This window comes from Crinia signifera, chromosome 4 (genome assembly GCF_055691185.1).
Source record: "Crinia signifera chromosome 4, ASM5569118v1, whole genome shotgun sequence".
Taxonomy (NCBI): domain Eukaryota; kingdom Metazoa; phylum Chordata; class Amphibia; order Anura; family Myobatrachidae; genus Crinia; species Crinia signifera.
This window is the reverse complement of record NC_139220.1, coordinates 1736273-1753654: the sequence shown is the minus strand read 5'-3', so window position 1 is coordinate 1753654 and position 17382 is coordinate 1736273. Positions and strand designations below refer to the sequence as shown.

Genomic DNA, 17382 nt, shown 5'->3' with positions numbered 1-17382 from the left:
ATGTATGTATGACTGTGTTATAGTGTCAGTATGTATGTATGTATGTATGTATGTATGACTGTGTTATAGTGTCAGTATGTATGTATGTATGTATGACTGTATTATAGTGTCAGTATGTATGTATGTATGTATGTATGACTGTGTTATAGTGTCAGTATGTATGTATGTATGTATGTATGACTGTGTTATAGTGTCAGTATGTATGTATGTATGTATGACTGTGTTATAGTGTCAGTATGTATGTATGTATGACTGTGTTATAGTGTCAGTATGTATGTATGTATGTATGACTGTGTTATAGTGTCAGTATGTATGTATGTATGTATGTATGTATGACTGTGTTATAGTGTCAGTATGTATGTATGTATGTATGACTGTATTATAGTGTCAGTATGTATGTATGTATGTATGTATGTATGACTGTGTTATAGTGTCAGTATGTATGTATGTATGTATGTATGACTGTGTTATAGTGTCAGTATGTATGTATGTATGTATGACTGTGTTATAGTGTCAGTATGTATGTATGTATGACTGTGTTATAGTGTCAGTATGTATGTATGTATGTATGACTGTGTTATAGTGTCAGTATGTATGTATGTATGTATGTATGTATGACTGTGTTATAGTGTCAGTATGTATGTATGTATGTATGACTGTATTATAGTGTCAGTATGTATGTATGTATGTATGACTGTGTTATAGTGTCAGTATGTATGTATGTATGTATGTATGTATGACTGTGTTATAGTGTCAGTATGTATGTATGTATGTATGACTGTGTTATAGTGTCAGTATGTATGTATGTATGTATGTATGACTGTGTTATAGTGTCAGTATGTATGTATGTATGTATGACTGTGTTATAGTGTCAGTATGTATGTATGTATGTATGTATGTATGTATGACTGTGTTATAGTGTCAGTATGTATGTATGTATGACTGTATTATAGTGTCAGTATGTATGTATGTATGACTGTATTATAGTGTCAGTATGTATGTATGTATGTATGTATGTATGTATGTATGTATGTATGTATGACTGTATTATAGTGTCAGTATGTATGTATGTATGTATGTATGTATGTATGTATGACTGTATTATAGTGTCAGTATGTATGTATGTATGTATGTATGTATGTATGTGTGTATGTATGTATGACTGTGTTATAGTGTCAGTATGTATGTATGTATGTATGTATGTATGACTGTGTTATAGTGTCAGTATGTATGTATGTATGACTGTATTATAGTGTCAGTATGTATGTATGTATGTATGTATGTATGTATGACTGTGTTATAGTGTCAGTATGTATGTATGTATGTATGTATGTATGACTGTGTTATAGTGTCAGTATGTATGTATGTATGACTGTATTATAGTGTCAGTATGTATGTATGTATGTATGTATGACTGTGTTATAGTGTCAGTATGTATGTATGTATGTATGACTGTGTTATAGTGTCAGTATGTATGTATGTATGTATGTATGTATGTATGTATGACTGTGTTATAGTGTCAGTATGTATGTATGTATGTATGACTGTATTATAGTGTCAGTATGTATGTATGTATGTATGTATGTATGACTGTGTTATAGTGTCAGTATGTATGTATGTATGTATGTATGACTGTGTTATAGTGTCAGTATGTATGTATGTATGTATGACTGTGTTATAGTGTCAGTATGTATGTATGTATGTATGTATGACTGTGTTATAGTGTCAGTATGTATGTATGTATGTATGACTGTGTTATAGTGTCAGTATGTATGTATGTATGTATGTATGTATGACTGTGTTATAGTGTCAGTATGTATGTATGTATGACTGTATTATAGTGTCAGTATGTATGTATGTATGACTGTATTATAGTGTCAGTATGTATGTATGTATGTATGTATGTATGTATGTATGTATGTATGACTGTATTATAGTGTCAGTATGTATGTATGTATGTATGTATGTATGTATGTATGACTGTATTATAGTGTCAGTATGTATGTATGTATGTATGTATGTATGTATGTGTGTATGTATGTATGACTGTGTTATAGTGTCAGTATGTATGTATGTATGTATGTATGTATGACTGTGTTATAGTGTCAGTATGTATGTATGTATGACTGTATTATAGTGTCAGTATGTATGTATGTATGTATGTATGTATGTATGACTGTGTTATAGTGTCAGTATGTATGTATGTATGTATGTATGACTGTGTTATAGTGTCAGTATGTATGTATGTATGACTGTATTATAGTGTCAGTATGTATGTATGTATGTATGTATGTATGTATGTATGTATGTATGACTGTGTTATAGTGTCAGTATGTATGTATGTATGTATGACTGTATTATAGTGTCAGTATGTATGTATGTATGTATGTATGTATGTATGTATGACTGTGTTATAGTGTCAGTATGTATGTATGTATGTATGTATGTATGTATGTATGTATGACTGTGTTATAGTGTCAGTATGTATGTATGTATGACTGTATTATAGTGTCAGTATGTATGTATGTATGTATGTATGTATGTATGACTGTGTTATAGTGTCAGTATGTATGTATGTATGACTGTGTTATAGTGTCAGTATGTATGTATGTATGACTGTATTATAGTGTCAGTATGTATGTATGTATGTATGTATGACTGTGTTATAGTGTCAGTATGTATGTATGTATGTATGACTGTGTTATAGTGTCAGTATGTATGTATGTATGTATGACTGTGTTATAGTGTCAGTATGTATGTATGTATGACTGTATTATAGTGTCAGTATGTATGTATGACTGTGTTATAGTGTCAGTATGTATGTATGTATGTATGTATGTATGTATGACTGTGTAATAGTGTCAGTATGTATGTATGTATGTATGTATGTATGACTGTGTAATAGTGTCTGTATGTATGTATGTATGACTGTGTAATAGTGTCAGTATGTATGTATGACTGTGTAATAGTGTCAGTATGTATGTATGTATGACTGTGTTATAGTGTCAGTATGTATGTATGTATGACTGTATTATAGTGTCAGTATGTATGTATGTATGTATGTATGACTGTGTTATAGTGTCAGTATGTATGTATGTATGTATGTATGTATGACTGTGTTATAGTGTCAGTATGTATGTATGTATGACTGTATTATAGTGTCAGTATGTATGTATGTATGTATGTATGTATGTATGACTGTATTATAGTGTCAGGATGTATGTATGTATGTATGTATGACTGTGTTATAGTGTCAGTATGTATGTATGTATGTATGACTGTATTATAGTGTCAGTATGTATGTATGACTGTGTTATAGTGTCAGTATGTATGTATGTATGTATGACTGTGTAATAGTGTCAGTATGTATGTATGACTGTGTAATAGTGTCAGTATGTATGTATGTATGTATGTATGTATGACTGTGTAATAGTGTCTGTATGTATGTATGTATGACTGTGTAATAGTGTCAGTATGTACAGTATGTATGACTGTGTAATAGTGTCAGTATGTATGTATGTATGTATGTATGTATGTATGTATGACTGTGTAATAGTGTCTGTATGTGTCACGGACCCACCGGTCGCCTGCTCCGATACGTCAATCTGAGCAGCTCCGGCCGTGACTGGGGTTCACTCAGGACACTCGGGTCCTTTCCTTGAGGTACACTGCCACCAGCCAAAACCTGATTTTAGCGCCTGAAACTGCGCAAGGGGCGGCTTGGCTCGCCCCTGACCACACAATACAAGATAACAATGGTAACGTTTTCCAGCCTTTCTCTCCTGAGGCTAATGAGTCTTAAGAACACAGAACCAGAACTGGGAATGTATTATTTATTCCTAGAAATACTACAGAACTTTAAACAAAATGGTTACAAGACATTACAATGATTTTAAAAGTACACACAACGATTTTTAAATGCAAATTTCAGAAATAAAATAAAAAGGGAAAAAAGACAGAACCGTATCTTACAATCCTGAAGTGGGGGGGTTCTCCACAAGAAATCTCTCGTCGCCTACAGCCTGATTGCTAGACCCCCAGGTAGTGACACTGACTATAGGGAGAAAGGTCTTAGTTATACCTTGCAGACTCCCTCATCCCTCCCACCCTTGGGATTCCACTCTTTCCATGCTGAAGGAGTGTGGAAGGTCCCTGGCAATATATCTTCACAGTCTGCTGTTTTCAAAGTGATTGATCCTCCTTCCTTGCATAGCAGACCCACTGATAAGAGATGTGAAGGAAGGGGACACTCTCTAACCTCTTCTTCTGGACCATGGTTTATGAGGGCTCAGATCTTATCTTACATCCTAACTCCGGAGGAGTCCACAGGATGTCACACTGAGGGAATACAGGCCTCAAACTCAAACCAGGGTCACCTACAGTTTACATACAAGACATGTCCTGATTCCAATACTCACAGGAGACATAACTATTACACCAATATCAGACATACATTCAGCGGACAGATAATCATAACAGGAGGCATACGTTAATTTGATCGATCACCTGATCTGATCGTTACACCCCCCCCTTTTAAAATGGCGCACAGAGGCGGTGACCCACGTCACCGTCTCATCAGTACGCTATTAACTACATCACCTGGACAGGTAGCAGTGGTCTCTGTGCTGAGACAGACTGCCACTGATTCTGCGGGATCTGTACTAACACTTCACTATACTTGACGTCTGTCATGGCACCACCTGACGCCATAGCCGTGGCTAGGGTGGGCAATGGGCATAGTCCCTGTCCCTCTCGCAGGAGATGGCAAACTAAAAGCACACAGGTGTCCTCGAACCCATAGTCTGTGAGCACACTGATATAGTGGGAGCTGTGTCCATCCCGGCTGGTATTGACACAGCCCACCACAGCTGTGCGTCGGACTCCTGGACACGGATTCTCCCCTGCAGCTGGCAGTTTGGCCTTACTCACTGAGATCAGTACCAGACCATTCCGCCACACCCCAAACGGCCATCCCCCTGGGACTCGTAACTCGGCACGTTTAACTATACCACAGGTGTGGGGCATTCTCCCAGCACTATATACAGACTTAAAAATGTCTTCCCAGCACCTCTCCTGAGCTGACTGACCCCCCCTCCCCTTCACTGGGGGGAAGGTCCACTCACTCAACACCTCACACCTCATCCTTTTGTGAGGAGATTCGCCCTCTGTGTCTGTGTGTGTGAATTGTGAAGGGGGGCACGTTTCTGCAAGGGGGAATACCAGCAGGTCCTTGTCCCCTGTCTTGGGAACATCCCAGCTCAGCTTTCCTGAGGTTAATATAGCTGAGTTTACCTGTGCTTCACGGGCCCTCCCACCCTTCTGGTTACACACAGCAGCTTCCCTACTAGCCACTGGCTCTACTCCTGAAACAACCCTCTCACTGTACCCAGGGGTATCTTTCCCACTTCCCACAGTAGCGCAAGACATCACATTATCAACAGTAATATCATAACCTGGGGAGACATCCTGCAATACCTGCAAATTAGCCTGTGCATCTTCCACAACACATGGGGCCCATCCTGCTGGCTTACAATTGCACCGTGGCAAAAACGCTATATCTGGATCCCATTGTCTCTGAGCAGGAATGGGGTTATCTGAGCATGTTGTCACCAGTAACTTATTGGCAGGTACATGCGCTGCCTGCAACCAACTCAGATCGGTCCCATTTGTGTAGTTAGCGTCCCCGGGCACCATGTCACAACCAGACATCACTGGAAGAACAGGGTTAACTTCTAGCACAGCAACCCTAATGACATCACCAGCAGCACTCCTACCACTGGTGAGTGAGGGTGTCTCATTCCCAACTAGATTAGGGCATTCATTTAACCCCACAAACTGGCAAGGATTACCCACTATACCTGTCTCTAACTCACCCTCCACCTCTACCGAAGGTACGGCACTATCACAGATCATCCCAGGGGCTTCACACAAAATAACAACATTGCAATGTTCAGCATGGTTACATACTACCTGAGATGCATCATATGGTTCAGAAGGGTTAGTGACAGATATGTGTGGAGTTAATAAAAGTCCCACATCAGTAGTCCCACACATACTTGTGTGCATACCGTCAGAAAGTCCCATTCCTATTTCCGACATAGTCTCTCCCCTGCATACTTTCACTATGCAGCCAGCCTCTTCCGGCAACAAATCTGGAGCAACGGGTGGGAACATGCTGCTCACATCTTCCAGCAGTTTAAACTGGACCTTGTGATGTGAGGTCTCTGGAACAGGTTCCACACCGATTGTAGCAGGCCCGGGTACCATGTCCATGAGGGAAACCCCGGTAGGCTGTGTCGTTGGTTCCATAGCTGGTGATAGAAGCTGTTCCAGGCGATTCCTTTCAGCCTCTGCCCAGCGGCACTGCTCTTTCCACCATGGAGTATCGAGCTTTTTACAATCATAAGCATATTGCTGCGCTATTTCAAAACAGTCCGTCAGGTCTCTCAGCAGTAACCAAGGAGTCGCATCGGGACCCCAGGTTAGAAACTCACCGCGATACATGCCGAAAACATTGCGCTCATCATTTCGTGCACGGTTGAGCCGCTTGATCATCTCCCAGCGGGAATTGTTGGGGCAGGAGATACCTTGCAGCTGACATTCTGTAGTGAGTTCTTCTGGGCTCATAAGCCTAAACGGATAATCATCACCATATGGGTCAGAATACTCACTGGGCTCTTCTGGTGCTGTAGGGGATTGGTACTCTGCAGTCTCCCTGACTGCCACACATCCTACAGTCTCCCTGGTGCTAGCAGAGATGTCACCTCTCTGAGCATCGGTTGTAGTGTCCAGGGCCAGCTCATTACTCACAACCAAGCTGACACTCACTTGGCTTCCTCTGTCTGCTTCCAAGACAGGGAACTGTGCATGACGCGGTCCGGTGAAATTCGCGTCAGCGGTCATTTGGGACCTCTGTCCCTTGTTAGGCTCCCCATGATTGATAACAGAGTCCACACCATGATCCAACACATTATTTACTTCCGCAGACAGTAAAAGTTCAGTACGAAGCCCATCTCCTGCTAACTCAGTAGCCACGGCAGATAAAGTCTCACGTAAAGGTTCGCCATCATGATGCCCTGTATCATCCTCCACTGGTTCACCAACAGCGATCAGCCCCCTGAGCCTCACCAGTTCCAACTGGTACTCACGCTGGGCCTGACGCTCTGCAGCCTCTCGTACGGCTTTGCGCTCCTCAGCCTCTCGTACGGCTTTGCGCTTCTCAGCCTCTCGTACGGCTTTGCAGAACTGCACCAGCTGCAAAGCGAATACGGGGTTCACATTCTCCAATTGCCTGCTAGCAGCTAGAAGGTCGCTCTGCAGTGTAGACTTGCTGGGTCCAGCAGAAGTGTTTGACCCTGGCGTGGAATCGTTTGTACTGTCCAGTGCTGACTGAGCCCCTGGGGTAGGATTGTCCATGGACTGGTTTCCTCCAGCAGCTAGAGTCCGATCGGCATCCACTAGTGCCTGAATCATACGTTTTCTACTCTGGCCAGACCAAGGGATATTCCTCTGCACACACACGACCGCCAGGTCATCTCTCCTCATCTGCTGATAATCAGCCATCCTGAGTCTCACACTTGTCAAATAAAATGATAGGAAAGAAAAACAAGAGAAGGGAGGGAACAGAAATTGCACTCACTGTGTGACTTTTAAAACTATAGTAAAGCTCTGAGTTCTGATTCTGGTGATGTGGGTATTTCTCACAAAATTCTACCCACACTCACTTAAGTTCTTAAAGAGAAAAATGAATTCTCCACCCCACCGCTTGCCACCAAATGTCACGGACCCACCGGTCGCCTGCTCCGATACGTCAATCTGAGCAGCTCCGGCCGTGACTGGGGTTCACTCAGGACACTCGGGTCCTTTCCTTGAGGTACACTGCCACCAGCCAAAACCTGATTTTAGCGCCTGAAACTGCGCAAGGGGCGGCTTGGCTCGCCCCTGACCACACAATACAAGATAACAATGGTAACGTTTTCCAGCCTTTCTCTCCTGAGGCTAATGAGTCTTAAGAACACAGAACCAGAACTGGGAATGTATTATTTATTCCTAGAAATACTACAGAACTTTAAACAAAATGGTTACAAGACATTACAATGATTTTAAAAGTACACACAACGATTTTTAAATGCAAATTTCAGAAATAAAATAAAAAGGGAAAAAAGACAGAACCGTATCTTACAATCCTGAAGTGGGGGGGTTCTCCACAAGAAATCTCTCGTCGCCTACAGCCTGATTGCTAGACCCCCAGGTAGTGACACTGACTATAGGGAGAAAGGTCTTAGTTATACCTTGCAGACTCCCTCATCCCTCCCACCCTTGGGATTCCACTCTTTCCATGCTGAAGGAGTGTGGAAGGTCCCTGGCAATATATCTTCACAGTCTGCTGTTTTCAAAGTGATTGATCCTCCTTCCTTGCATAGCAGACCCACTGATAAGAGATGTGAAGGAAGGGGACACTCTCTAACCTCTTCTTCTGGACCATGGTTTATGAGGGCTCAGATCTTATCTTACATCCTAACTCCGGAGGAGTCCACAGGATGTCACACTGAGGGAATACAGGCCTCAAACTCAAACCAGGGTCACCTACAGTTTACATACAAGACATGTCCTGATTCCAATACTCACAGGAGACATAACTATTACACCAATATCAGACATACATTCAGCGGACAGATAATCATAACAGGAGGCATACGTTAATTTGATCGATCACCTGATCTGATCGTTACAGTATGTATGTATGTATGACTGTGTAACAGTGTCAGTATGTATGTATGTATGACTGTGTAATAGTGTCAGTATGTATACATGTATGTATGACTGTGTAATAGTGTCAGTATGTATGTATGTATGTATGTATGACTGTTATTGTGTCAGTATGTATGTATGTATGCATGTATGTATGACTGTGTAACAGTGTCAGTATGTATGTATGTATGTATGTATGTATGTATGACTGTATTATAGTGTCAGTATGTATGTATGACTGTGTAATAGTGTCAGTATGTATTTATGACTGTGTAATGGTGTCAGTATGTATGTATGTATGTATGTATGACTATTTTATTGTGTCAGTATGTATGCATGTGTGTATGTATGACTGTATTATAGTGTCAGTATGTATGTATGTATGACTGTTATTGTGTCAGTATGTATGTATGTATGTATGCATGTATGTATGACTGTGTAACAGTGTCAGTATGTATGTATGTATGTATGTATGACTGTGTTATTGTGTCAGTATGTATGCATGTATGTATGACTGTGTAACAGTGTCAGTATGTATGTATGTATGTATGTATGACTGTGTTATTGTGTCAGTATGTATGCATGTATGTATGACTGTGTAACAGTGTCAGTATATATGTATGACTGTGTAACAGTATCAGTATGTATTTATGTATGTATGACTGTGATATGACTTGTAGGTATGTGATAGTGACACAGCAGTACTACACAGCAGGACTGTGGTCAGACAGTACATACAGTAGTATGACGCAGATCTCTGACCTACATACAGTATGGGTACACGGCAGCTGGGAACGGGGCCTAATTACTCCTAGTCACAGTAACACCTCTCTTCTCCCCTACCCTCATCTTGACACAAATTACTAATGAAGTCTTTCAATTAAGCAGCTAATGAGATGCTGATTAGGACTGGCAGTGACACGTATGGCTGCCGACCCACGAACTTGGCCTGGTCCCTAGATTACAAGAAATAGGTCACTGTACAATACATCTTACTGTACCGGTGACAAGTCCAGGACTGCTTCCAGTAATAGTCTATTACCAGCCGCACATGTGTATAATGGGGGTCCACCAGACCCCGCCCTGCGAATGCTGGTATCCCCACCCCCTGCAAGTGAATGTTTTACATAGACATCCAGTCACAGGCTGTGGGGGAACACCCACATAATTCGATGCTGCGCTAATTCCTGACGTCAGTGTCCTACCACATGTTACTACTGCAGGATATCCTCCTACCATGTGTCAGGGATGTTCAGGCAGCAGGGGAGCGTGTACCCACCTCATGTGTCAGGGATGTACAGGCAGCAGGGGAGCATGTACCCACCTCATGTGTCAGGGATGTACAGGCAGCAGGGGAGCGTGTACCCACCTCATGTGTCAGGGATGTACAGGCAGCAGGGGAGCGTGTACCCACCTCATGTGTCAGGGATGTATAGGCAGCAGGGGAGCGTGTACCCACCTCATGTGTCAGGGATGTACAGGCAGCAGGGGAGCGTGCACCCACCTCATGTGTCAGGGATGTACAGGCAGCAGGGGAGCGTGGTCCCACCTCATGTGTCAGGGATGTACAGGAAGCAGGGGAGCGTGTACCCACCTCATGTGTCAGGGATGTACAGGAAGCAGGGGAGCGTGTACCCACCTCATGTGTCAGGGATGTACAGGCAGCAGGGGAGCGTGCTCCCACCTCATGTGTCAGGGAGGTACAGGCAGCAGGGGAGCGTGTACCCACCTCATGTGTCAGGGATGTACAGGCAGCAGGGGAGCGTGTACCCACCTCATGTGTCAGGGATGTACAGGCAGCAGGGGAGCGTGCACCCACCTCATGTGTCAGGGATGTACAGGCAGCAGGGGAGCGTGCACCCACCTCATGTGTCAGGGATGTACAGGCAGCAGGGGAGCGTGTACCCACCTCATGTGTCAGGGAGGTACAGGCAGCAAGGGAGCGTGTACCCACCTCATGTGTCAGGGATGTACAGGCAGCAGGGGAGCGTGCACCCACCTCATGTGTCAGGGATGTACAGGCAGCAGGGGAGCGTGTACCCACCTCATGTGTGAGGGATGTACAGGCAGCAGGGGAGCGTGCACCCACCTCATGTGTCAGGGATGTACAGGCAGCAGGGGAGCGTGTACCCACCTCATGTGTCAGGGATGTACAGGCAGCAGGGGAGCGTGCACCCACCTCATGTGTCAGGGATGTACAGGCAGCAGGGGAGCGTGCACCCACCTCATGTGTCAGGGATGTACAGGCAGCAGGGGAGCATGTACCCACCTCATGTGTCAAGGATGTACAGGCAGCAGGGGAGCGTGTACCCACCTCATGTGTCAGGGATGTACAGGCAGCAGGGGAGCGTGTACCCACCTCATGTGTCAGGGATGTACAGGCAGCAGGGGAGCATGTACCCACCTCATGTGTCAGGGATGTACAGGCAGCAGGGGAGCGTGTACCCACCTCATGTGTCAGGGATGTACAGGCAGCGGGGGAGCGTGCACCCACCTCATGTGTCAGGGATGTACAGGCAGCAGGGGAGCGTGTACCCACATGTGTCAGGGATGTACAGGCAGCAGGGGAGCGTGTACCCACCTCATGTGTCAGGGATGTACAGGCAGCAGGGGAGCGTGTACCCACCTCATGTGTCAGGGAGGTACAGGCAGACGGGGAGCGTGTACCCACCTCATGTGTCAGGGATGTACAGGCAGCAGGGGAGCGTGTACCCACCTCATGTGTCAGGGATGTACAGGCAGCAGGGGAGCGTGTACCCACCTCATGTGTCAGGGAGGTACAGGCAGCAGGGGAGCGTGTACCCACCTCATGTGTCAGGGAGGTACAGGCAGCAGGGGAGCGTGTACCCACCTCATGTGTCAGGGATGTACAGGCAGCAGGGGAGCGTGCACCCACCTCATGTGTCAGGGATGTACAGGCAGCAGGGGAGCGTGTACCCACCTCATGTGTCAGGGATGTACAGGCAGCAGGGGAGCGTGCACCCACCTCAGGTGTCAGGGATGTACAGGCAGCAGGGGAGCGTGTACCCACCTCATGTGTCACGGATGTACAGGCAGCAGGGGAGCGTGTACCCACCTCATGTGTCAGGGATGTACAGGCAGCAGGGGAGCGTGCACCCACCTCATGTGTCAGGGATGTACAGGCAGCAGGGGAGCGTGCACCCACCTCATGTGTCAGGGATGTACAGGCAGCAGGGGAGCGTGCTCCCACCTCATGTGTCAGGGATGTACAGGAAGCAGGGGAGCGTGTACCCACCTCATGTGTCAGGGATGTACAGGCAGCAGGGGAGCGTGTACCCACCTCATGTGTCAGGGATGTACAGGCAGCAGGGAAGCGTGCTCCCACCTCATGTGTCAGGGAGGTACAGGCAGCAGGGGAGCGTGTACCCACCTCATGTGTCAGGGATGTACAGGCAGCAGGGGAGCGTGTACCCACCTCATGTGTCAGGGATGTACAGGCAGCAGGGGAGCGTGTACCCACCTCATGTGTCAGGGAGGTACAGGCAGCAGGGGAGCGTGTACCCACCTCATGTGTCAGGGAGGTACAGGCAGCAGGGGAGCGTGCACCCACCTCATGTGTCAGGGAGGTACAGGCAGCAGGGGAGCGTGCACCCACCTCATGTGTCAGGGATGTACAGGCGGCAGGGGAGCGTGCACCCACCTCATGTGTCAGGGAGGTACAGGCAGCAGGGGAGCGTGTACCCACCTCATGTGTCAGGGATGTACAGGCAGCAGGGGAGCGTGCACCCACCTCATGTGTCAGGGATGTACAGGCAGCAGGGGAGCGTGTACCCACCTCATGTGTCAGGGATGTACAGGCAGCAGGGGAGCGTGCACCCACCTCATGTGTCAGGGATGTACAGGCAGCAGGGGAGCGTGCACCCACCTCATGTGTCAGGGATGTACAGGCAGCAGGGGAGCGTGTACCCACCTCATGTGTCAGGGATGTACAGGCAGCAGGGGAGCGTGTACCCACCTCATGTGTCAGGGAGGTACAGGCAGCAGGGGAGCGAGTACCCACCTCATGTGTCAGGGATGTACAGGCAGCAGGGGAGCGTGTACCCACCTCAGGTGTCAGGGACGTACAGGCAGCAGGGGAGCGTGCACCCACCTCATGTGTCAGGGATGTACAGGCAGCAGGGGAGCGTGCACCCACCTCATGTGTCAGGGATGTACAGGCAGCAGGGGAGCGTGCACCCACCTCAGGTGTCAGGGATGTACAGGCAGCAGGGGAGCGTGCACCCACCTCATGTGTCAGGGATGTACAGGCAGCAGGGGAGCGTGCTCCCACCTCATGTGTCAGGGATGTACAGGCAGCAGGGGAGCGTGTACCCACCTCATGTGTCAGGGATGTACAGGCAGCAGGGGAGCGTGTACCCACCTCATGTGTCAGGGATGTACAGGCAGCAGGGGAGCGTGCACCCACCTCATGTGTCAGGGAGGTACAGGCAGCAGGGGAGCGTGCACCCACCTCATGTGTCAGGGATGTACAGGCAGCAGGGGAGCGTGCACCCACCTCATGTGTCAGGGATGTACAGGCAGCAGGGGAGCGTGCACCCACCTCATGTGTCAGGGATGTACAGGCAGCAGGGGAGCGTGTACCCACCTCATGTGTCAGGGATGTACAGGCAGCAGGGGAGCGTGCTCCCACCTCATGTGTCAGGGATGTACAGGCAGCAGGGGAGCGTGTACCCACCTCATGTGTCAGGGATGTACAGGCAGCAGGGGAGCGTGCACCCACCTCATGTGTCAGGGATGTACAGGCAGCAGGGGAGCGTGTACCCACCTCATGTGTCAGGGATGTACAGGCAGCAGGGGAGCGTGCACCCACCTCATGTGTCAGGGATGTACAGGCAGCAGGGGAGCGTGCACCCACCTCATGTGTCAGGGATGTACAGGCAGCAGGGGAGCGTGCACCCACCTCATGTGTCAGGGATGTACAGGCAGCAGGGGAGCGTGCACCCACCTCATGTGTCAGGGATGTACAGGCAGCAGGGGAGCGTGTACCCACCTCATGTGTCAGGGATGTACAGGCAGCAGGGGAGCGTGCTCCCACCTCATGTGTCAGGGATGTACAGGCAGCAGGGGAGCGTGTACCCACCTCATGTGTCAGGGATGTACAGGCAGCAGGGGAGCGTGCACCCACCTCATGTGTCAGGGATGTACAGGCAGCAGGGGAGCGTGTACCCACCTCATGTGTCAGGGATGTACAGGCAGCAGGGGAGCGTGCACCCACCTCATGTGTCAGGGATGTACAGGCAGCAGGGGAGCGTGTACCCACCTCATGTGTCAGGGATGTACAGGCAGCAGGGGAGCGTGCTCCCACCTCATGTGTCAGGGATGTACAGGCAGCAGGGGAGCGTGTACCCACCTCATGTGTCAGGGATGTACAGGAAGCAGGGGAGCGTGTACCCACCTCATGTGTCAGGGATGTACAGGCAGCAGGGGAGCGTGTACCCACCTCATGTGTCAGGGATGTACAGGCAGCAGGGGAGCGTGTACCCACCTCATGTGTCAGGGAGGTACAGGCAGCAGGGGAGCGTGTACCCACCTCATGTGTCAGGGAGGTACAGGCAGCAGGGGAGCGTGCACCCACCTCATGTGTCAGGGATGTACAGGCAGCAGGGGAGCGTGCACCCACCTCATGTGTCAGGGATGTACAGGCAGCAGGGGAGCGTGTACCCACCTCATGTGTCAGGGAGGTACAGGCAGCAGGGGAGCGTGTACCCACCTCATGTGTCAGGGAGGTACAGGCAGCAGGGGAGCGTGCACCCACCTCATGTGTCAGGGAGGTACAGGCAGCAGGGGAGCGTGTACCCACCTCATGTGTCAGGGATGTACAGGCAGCAGGGGAGCGTGCACCCACCTCATGTGTCAGGGATGTACAGGCAGCAGGGGAGCGTGCACCCACCTCATGTGTCAGGGATGTACAGGCAGCAGGGGAGCGTGTTCCCACCTCATGTGTCAGGGATGTACAGGCAGCAGGGGAGCGTGTTCCCACCTCTGGTGTCAGGGATGTACAGGCAGCAGGGGAGCGTGCACCCACCTCATGTGTCAGGGATGTACAGGCAGCAGGGGAGCGTGTTCCCACCTCAGGTGTCAGGGGTTGACTGGAGGTAGATTAGCCTGTTCATGCTCACATCTATGTGCACTCTTCCCCTTCCTCCCTGTTACTAGCAGACAGTAAGACTCTGTGTCGGCAATCTCTGAAGCCGTCGTCGCACAGCGACACGTCTTACCTCTTCACTTTCCCAAACATCTGTGCATTGCCTAGAAATTTCCCAAAGTCAATATGAAACATGTGTCCTCCACTTGTCAGCATGATGTTGTCATTGTGACGGTCACAAACGCCCAGAATGAAGGTGACAACGCACCAGCCGGCGCAGGAACGCAGAAAGTTCTCAGAGGCCTAGAGATTAAACAGAGACAATGATACGGGACGCTTCTATTATGTTATGTGCAATAATATTACGCATTCATTAATACAGTTTGTGATTTAAAAGTGTGCAGCACAGTGTAAACAGTATGTGATAAGGCACTGTGCAGTGCAGTGTAACAGTATGTGATAAGGCAGTGTGCAGTGCAGTGTAACAATGTGATGAGGCAGTGTGTGGTGTGGTGTAACAGTATGTGATGAGGCAGTGTGCAGTGCAGTGTAACAGTATGTGATAAGGCACTGTGCAGTGCAGTGTAACAGTATGTGATAAGGCACTGTGCAGTGCAGTGTAACAGTATGTGATAAGGCACTGTGCAGTGCAGTGTAACAGTATGTGATAAGGCAGTGTGCAGTGCAGTATAACAATGTGATGAGGCAGTGTGCGGTGCAGTGTAACAGTATGTGATAAGGCAGTGTGCAATGCAGTGTAACAGTATGTGATAAGGCAGTGTGCAGCACAGTGTAACAGTATGTGATAAGGCAGTGTGCAATGCAGTGTAACAGTATGTGATAAGGCAGTGTGCAGTGCATTGTAACAATGTGATGAGGCAGTGTGTGGTGTGGTGTAACAGTGTGTGATAAGGCACTGTGCAGTGCAGTGTAACAGTGTGATGAGGCAGTGTGTGGTGTGGTGTAACAGTGTGTGATGAGGCAGTGTGCAGTGCAGTGTACCAGTGTGATGAGGCAGTGTGTGGTGTAATAGTGTGTGAAGAGGTTGCGTGTGGTGCTGTGTGTAACGGTGTGTGATGAGGCAGTGTGTGGTGTGGTGTGGTGTAACAGTGTGTGAAGAGGTTGTGTGCGGTGCAGTGTAACAGTGTGTGATGAGGCAGTGTGCGGTGCGGTGTAGCAGTGTGTGATGAGGCAGTGTGTGGTGCAGTGTAACAGTGTGTGATGAGGTAGTGTGCGGTGCTTTTTAACAGTGTATGATGAGGCAGTGTGTGGGGCAGTATTACAGTGTGTGATGAGGCAGTGTGTGCAGTGCAGTGTAACCGTGTGTGATGCGGCAGTGTGTGGTGCGGTGTAACAGTGTGTGATGAGGCAGTGTGTGCAGTGCAGTGTAACCGTGTGTGATGAGGCAGTGTGCGGTGCAGTGTAACAGTGTGTGATGAGGTAGTGTGTTGTGCGGTGTAAACAGTGTGTGATGAGGCAGTGTGCGGTGCGGTGTAACAGTGTGTGATGAGGCAGGGTGTGGTGCGGTGTAACAGTGTGTGATGAGGGCAGTGTGTGGTGCGGTGTAACAGTGTGTGATGAGGCAGTGTGTGGTGCGGTGTAACATTGTGTGATGAGACAGTGTGTGGTGCGGTGTAACAGTGTGTGATGAGACAGTGTGTGGTGCGGTGTAACAGTGTGTGATGAGACAGTGTGTGGTGCAGTGTAACAGTGTGATGAGGCAATGTGTGTGGTGCAGTATAACAGTGTGTGATGAGGAAGTGTGTGGTGCAGTGTAACAGTGTGTGATGAGGCAGTGTGCGGTGCAGTGTAACTGTGTGTGATGAGAAAGTGTGTGGTGCAGTGTAACAGTGTGTGATGAGGCAGTGTGCGGTGCAGTGTAACAGTGTGTGATGATGTAGTGTGTGGTGCAGTGTAACAGTGTGTGATGAGGTAGTGTGTGGTGCAGTGTAACTGTGTGATGAGGCAGTGTGTGTGGTGCAGTGTAACAGTGTGTGATGAGGCAGTGTGTGTGGTGCAGTGTAACAGTGTGTGATGAGGCAGTGTGCGGTGCAGTGTAACAGTGTGTGATGAGGCAGTGTGTGGTGCAGTGTAACAGTGTGTGATGAGGCAGTGTGTGGTGCAGTGTAACAGTGTGATGAGGCAATGTGTGTGGTGCAGTGTAACAGTGTGTGATGAGGTAGTGTGTGGTGCAGTGTAACAGTGTGTGATGAGGCAGTGTGTGGTGCAGTGTAACAGTGTGTGATGAGGCAGTGTGCAGTGCAGTGCAGTGTAACTGTGTGATGAGACAGTGTGCGGTGCAGTGTAACAGTGTGTGATGAGGCAGTGTGCAGTGCAGTGTAACTGTGTGATGAGACAGTGTGTGGTGCAGTGTAACAGTGTGTGATGAGGCAGTGTGCGGTGCAGTGTAACAGTGTGTGATGAGGCAATGTGTGTGGTGCAGTGTAACAGTGTGTGATGAGGTAGTGTGTGGTGCAGTGTAACAGTGTGTGATGAGGTAGTGTGTGGTGCAGTGTAACAGTGTG

General features: G+C 48.0%; 1 protein-coding gene across 1 annotated transcript in view; it reads right to left on the bottom strand.

Annotated features, from left to right (window-relative positions):
- The window catches only part of PIK3C2G (phosphatidylinositol-4-phosphate 3-kinase catalytic subunit type 2 gamma), a 154169-nt gene that overhangs the window by 43926 nt on the left and 92861 nt on the right, over nt 1-17382 (bottom strand). The window contains exon 18 of the mRNA XM_083180727.1: nt 14991-15160. Within this exon, the coding sequence (XP_083036853.1) occupies nt 14991-15160 (170 nt within the window). The remainder of the gene's footprint in view (nt 1-14990; nt 15161-17382) is intronic.